The sequence below is a fragment of the Penaeus monodon genome, chromosome 38 (assembly GCF_015228065.2).
Source record: "Penaeus monodon isolate SGIC_2016 chromosome 38, NSTDA_Pmon_1, whole genome shotgun sequence".
Classification (NCBI taxonomy): Eukaryota; Metazoa; Arthropoda; class Malacostraca; order Decapoda; family Penaeidae; genus Penaeus; species Penaeus monodon.
Window position 1 is genome coordinate 22,435,327 of NC_051423.1, and position 2,500 is coordinate 22,437,826.

At 52.6% G+C, this 2,500-nt stretch overlaps 1 protein-coding gene across 1 annotated transcript in view; it reads left to right on the forward strand.

The window, feature by feature from the left end:
- The first annotated feature begins 1,640 nt into the window (after positions 1-1,640).
- Positions 1,641-2,500, forward strand: part of LOC119596962 (mitogen-activated protein kinase kinase kinase 1-like) — an 11,547-nt gene continuing 10,687 nt past the window's right edge. Inside the window, exons 1-2 of the mRNA XM_037946362.1 lie at positions 1,641-1,856; positions 2,411-2,500. The exon at positions 2,411-2,500 is cut by the window's right edge and continues 27 nt beyond it. Coding sequence (XP_037802290.1) covers positions 1,656-1,856; positions 2,411-2,500 — 291 coding nt within the window. The 5' untranslated portion in view covers positions 1,641-1,655. The remainder of the gene's footprint in view (positions 1,857-2,410) is intronic.

The window sequence follows — 2,500 nt, forward strand, 5'->3', positions numbered from 1 at the left end:
GAGAGAGAGGGAGAGAGAGAGAGAGAGAGAGAGAGAGAGAGAGAGAGAGAGTTCGTGAATATATCCCATTTAGACCTAATTGACCTTGACCACAGCGACCTCTGACCTCGCTTTGAATCCATTCTTAATCCCAGGTTACAGAATGGAGCCTCTAATGATAAATTCAGTGACCCCGTGATGGCATCAGACCACATGGTAAAAGCTCCTTACGACACGAAAAAAAAAAATGCATTGATCTTTCGCTTCTAAATGTTCTCGGCGAAGTTCCATTGGGGATGGCAAACACGGGGCATGGGCATTTTACCCAAGGCCTGGGGGTGTAGCTTTGGTCGAGAAAATCCGGAGTTTTGTGTTTTGTGTTGCTCGAACCGCGATTCGGCCCATTGGGTTGGTTGGTCGTGGCGAGGCGGGGCGGAGGGTGAGAGCGAGTTGGACCTTGCTGTTTCTCTCTCTTTCTCTTGCTGTTTCTCTTTCTCTCTTGATCTTTCTCTTGCTGTTTCTCTCTCTCTCTCTTTCTCTCTCTCTCTCTCTCTCTCTCTCTCTCTCTCTCTTACTCTCTCTCTCTCTCTCGTACTCTCTCTCTCTCTCTCTCCACATCTCTCTCTCTCTCTCTCCTCTCTCTCTCTCTCTCTCTCTCCTCTCTCTTCTCTCGTACTCTCTCTCTCTCTCGTACTCCTCTCTCTCTCTCTCTCTCTCTCTCTCTCTCTCTCTCTCTCTCTCTCTCTCTCTCTCTCTCTCTCTGCTGTTTTACCCACTCCGACTGAGTTTGACATAACGTTTATTTTTGCTCAGTTTGCTGTTTTTTTGTTTTCCGGTTTTCTTTTTGTGTTTGTGCATCCAACCTAATTGTCTTAGAAAATACTGAGAGGTGTTGTTTGTTTAAGTTTGTGTTGGTCGAGTTGGTGGACAGTTTAGGAGGCGCTGTTTTGAATCTTCTTTCATCTATTGTTAAACCTTGTATGTCGTTCTCCTCCTCTCTTATTCTTTTGTTGTTGTTTTTTTAAATCTTCTCTTCGTGTTTTGAAAAAGAAGAAGATCCAGTTCGATTCGGAAACGTTACGTTATTTCATCCATAATGCATTTCTGGGCGACGTCAACAGCGTTCATTTTAGCGGGGTTGTCGCCCGGGGTTGTGACGTCACGAGCTACCTAGCCCACCATATTTGCAACATGGCGCCGCGTCCTGGGTTCGCCACTCAAATAAATCGTGCGGGGCGTTGTTGTTTAACCGCTGGGAATACAGGTACTTTGCTGGCGTTAGTGCTAGGGGGGGGGGGTTAATTGCAGTCGCGGGCGGAGAAGAATTGGTAGACACGAGAGAGAAATGAAATGCGCTACGGGTTGGCTTTCGGGAGTTACTGGCGGTTAGGAGGCGGCAGATGCGTGGGCGTCGAGGCTCGCTCTGCGGGGCTGGCCGGCGAGGGAGACCCGCCAGCCCCCACGGGATTGTGTCTCCCTTCAGCGCGGGAGTCGGGCTGGTTACGCTGCTCGGGCTCCTGGGCGCATGTCGGGCGGGAGGGGCTCGTCGAGGAAATAAACGGGGTGTAACGCCAAGTGCGTCTCGTGGATGGGTGGGAGGCGTTAATCATCACATTTGTGTATTTTGTTGCGTGGTGCACGTTTTAGGGGCAAGGCTAGTTGCGGCCTCGACGCACATGCGCGCGCAAAGCACAGTTCATGCGCATGGCGAGGCCGTCTGGCATTCAGCAGTACCAGCACGCCGCCGGGCCGAGCTCTGCAGGCACCAGACGGACGCAAGCAGACCCGGCCGCTTGCAGACCCACGGTGCTAACACCCACGCCCACGCACGCGCTCGGAGACGCTGGCCCCGCTGTGAGGACACGCGATATGATGAGGTGAATGAGAATGACGAGGGCGCTCGGAGAAATGCGTGGCCGGGCCTTACGCCGGGTCCCGCGCTGCTGTCGGGCTGGCCGAGGGCGCGACGCCGGCCAAGGTCGAGCTGAGGTCGAACTTGTACTGCAGTCGTCCGCTCGCACTCGATTTTGGCCCTTATGGCCCGCCTCCTAGACCGCGCCGTGGGGGGAGCGTGGGCAGGTTAGCGAGCGCCTTCGGTACCTCGGCCATGCCCGTCGGAGGGGCCGGACGGACGAAATGGCGCGTTGTTTATGGCCTGGCGATTTGCATTTTTGATTGGATAAATGTGCCGTGTATATATAGAGTATTTGTAGAAGGACAGAGAATGAGAGAGAAACTTACAAATAGACAGAGAGAGAAAGAGAAACAAAGATTGAGGCAGAGATAGACAAACAGAAAGAAAGAGATTACCAAAAACGTCAGACAGATAAGTAAGCAAATAGACCTCCCCCATTTTTTGACAACCCATCTTCCATTTCCAGCTGCAGTATACCAGGCTAGACCTCAACTCCCCAAAACCTTTGCTTTCCAGACGTGTTCCTGCGGCCACGGTCCGTATTGTGTGCACGTGCTGTTCGTGATGGTCAGGGTTCTGCAGGTCGCCGAGGCTGACCCAGTGCTG